Source organism: Monopterus albus, unplaced genomic scaffold (assembly GCF_001952655.1).
Source record: "Monopterus albus unplaced genomic scaffold, M_albus_1.0 scaffold106.1, whole genome shotgun sequence".
Lineage (NCBI taxonomy): Eukaryota > Metazoa > Chordata > Actinopteri > Synbranchiformes > Synbranchidae > Monopterus > Monopterus albus.
The window spans coordinates 870,681-871,282 of record NW_018127986.1 but is presented as its reverse complement, the minus strand read 5'-3'; the positions used below and the strand labels follow the sequence as shown (position 1 = coordinate 871,282).

The 602-nt window shown below is 46.3% G+C and overlaps 1 protein-coding gene across 1 annotated transcript in view; it reads left to right on the top strand.

The window, feature by feature from the left end:
- The window catches only part of LOC109966104 (SS18L1 subunit of BAF chromatin remodeling complex), an 8,720-nt gene that overhangs the window by 3,338 nt on the left and 4,780 nt on the right, over positions 1 to 602 (top strand). The window contains exon 6 of the mRNA XM_020610717.1: positions 493 to 602. This exon is cut by the window's right edge and continues 1 nt beyond it. Within this exon, the coding sequence (XP_020466373.1) occupies positions 493 to 602 (110 nt within the window). The remainder of the gene's footprint in view (positions 1 to 492) is intronic.

Genomic DNA, 602 nt, shown 5'->3' with positions numbered 1-602 from the left:
CATGCATATCTGCATCCATCAATCTGTAAACTTCCCCCTAGTCCAGTATCATCACCAAAACAACCACACACATTCAGTTCATCCGTGAGGTGCCCTGCTTTCCCCCTTGTTCCTTTTGCTCCAGGCTTTACCTCTCCTAATCTTTGACCCCTGACACTGAGATGCTGCCCTCCTCTCCCTGGATGTCCATGTGTATTTACTGTACCTATGCTTATGTACTTGCTTTGTTTGCATTTATACTTTAGAGCAGCATCTTGAAAGCATCTCTTCAAAAGGATTGTTTTTTTTCTAAGAGAGACCTTTTGGTTTCCCCCGTGCCCTGGTTGCCATGGACTTCCTTCTACATTTGTTTGTCAGTTTAATGATGTACATTTCTTCCAGTCTCAGTCCTGAGATTGCTGTGTGTGCTGCTGAAGGCTGATATGTGCATAAAGTGTGTCTGTGTATATTAATGTTTGAGATCTCTCCCCAATAATCTCACCTCCTTCCCAGTCTCCATGATGCACCAACAATCTGCCACTCCACACTACTCCTCAGCCCAGGCTGGGAGCCAACACTATCAGGGACAGCAGGCCATGGGCATGATGGGCCAGGGCAGTCAA